The sequence below is a fragment of the Coffea arabica genome, chromosome 9e (genome assembly GCF_036785885.1).
Source record: "Coffea arabica cultivar ET-39 chromosome 9e, Coffea Arabica ET-39 HiFi, whole genome shotgun sequence".
Classification (NCBI taxonomy): Eukaryota; Viridiplantae; Streptophyta; class Magnoliopsida; order Gentianales; family Rubiaceae; genus Coffea; species Coffea arabica.
Window position 1 is genome coordinate 31,050,043 of NC_092327.1, and position 1,279 is coordinate 31,051,321.

General features: G+C 38.2%; 1 protein-coding gene across 1 annotated transcript; it reads right to left on the reverse strand.

Moving 5' to 3' along the window:
- Positions 1-290: 290 nt before the first annotated feature.
- LOC113709888 (uncharacterized) lies at positions 291-701 on the reverse strand. The gene has a single exon (XM_027232735.1). It carries the CDS (start codon positions 699-701, stop codon positions 291-293), a length of 411 nt encoding a protein of 136 aa, XP_027088536.1.
- Positions 702-1,279: the final 578 nt, after the last annotated feature.

Below are 1,279 nucleotides of genomic sequence, written 5' to 3' on the forward strand. Positions count from 1 at the left end.
TATCATAACAAATTTACATGTTAAAGTAATATGACTAAGTAACATTGTAGACTAATTGCATAATTCAAATATGATTTATACCCAAAGAACAGATCCTTGCAATCCTAAATTTGCAATTCCTCTGCCTGGTTTCCCTCTTCTAGTTAGCATCTACCATGAAGTAAACAACATAAGCAGCATGTTGAATCAAGAAAGAACATTTAATTTGTACAAATGTGTGTATGATGATACCTGTTGAGCATGAGTATTGGCTAGATTCTTTCTTTGCATAGGAGCTCTTTGACATGTTCTCATGTTCCAAACTGACCACAATTTCCACACTTTAAGGTACTAGACCTTTTTGGCTGAGATGAAGGTCCTTCATCAGCTTCTCTTCTTCTGTTAACTCTTGGCCTACCAGGAGCCCTTCTCAAAGGAGGGGGCAATACAACCTTAGGGGTAACTTCATCCATAGGCGGCCACCTCTTTTCATGAGGTATAGGGTGAATCATAGAAGCATATGCCTTCAAGTAAATGTCTTTGGAGAACCACTGATCGCAGTAATCTTCCAACTTTTCCCTTTTGTAGATAATGCCAAGTGCAGCATGTTTGCAAGGAAGTCCAACTAATTGGAAGGCACCACAATCACAAGTCCTTTGGTTTAAATTGACTATGAATGATCTGTCCATATCACCAACCTCAAATGTATCCTCACTTGCCATATTCAGGGTACAATGCCTTGATGCTTGAGCAATTTTTTTGAGCTTTTCAGCAAATTTGGGGTGATTCTGTTAGTTAATGTGCATCCTTTTTGGTATCTCTTATGCATTTTCTTCATGAACTTCCTTCTCAAACCTTCAACAAGGGTAAGTATGGGTTTGCCCCTGAGATCACCAACCCATGAATTAAACGATTCAGTGAAATTATTTGTGACATGGTCACATTTAATTTCTTTTGCAAATGCATATCTACACCACGCCTTCTTGGGAATTTTGTCCAAATATTTCCAAGCCTGTATGTTGATGTCTTTAATGGTTGACATTGTTTCATTGTGACTTATCTGATCATAACTCTTTGCTGCCTTCCACAAGAAACTATTAAGTAGCATGCCTGGAAATTGCTGCTTGAAGTTGCTGCAATTGTGCCTGCAACAATATCTACCACTAGCATTTGGAAAAATCTCCTCATAAGCAAGGTTGAGCCCCTAAAACAACAAATAGATGAGTCAAATAAAAGCTTTTTCAGATCCTTCAACAAGTCCAAACAAAGAGTAGATTGTTCTGAGCAGTACCTTTTGCCT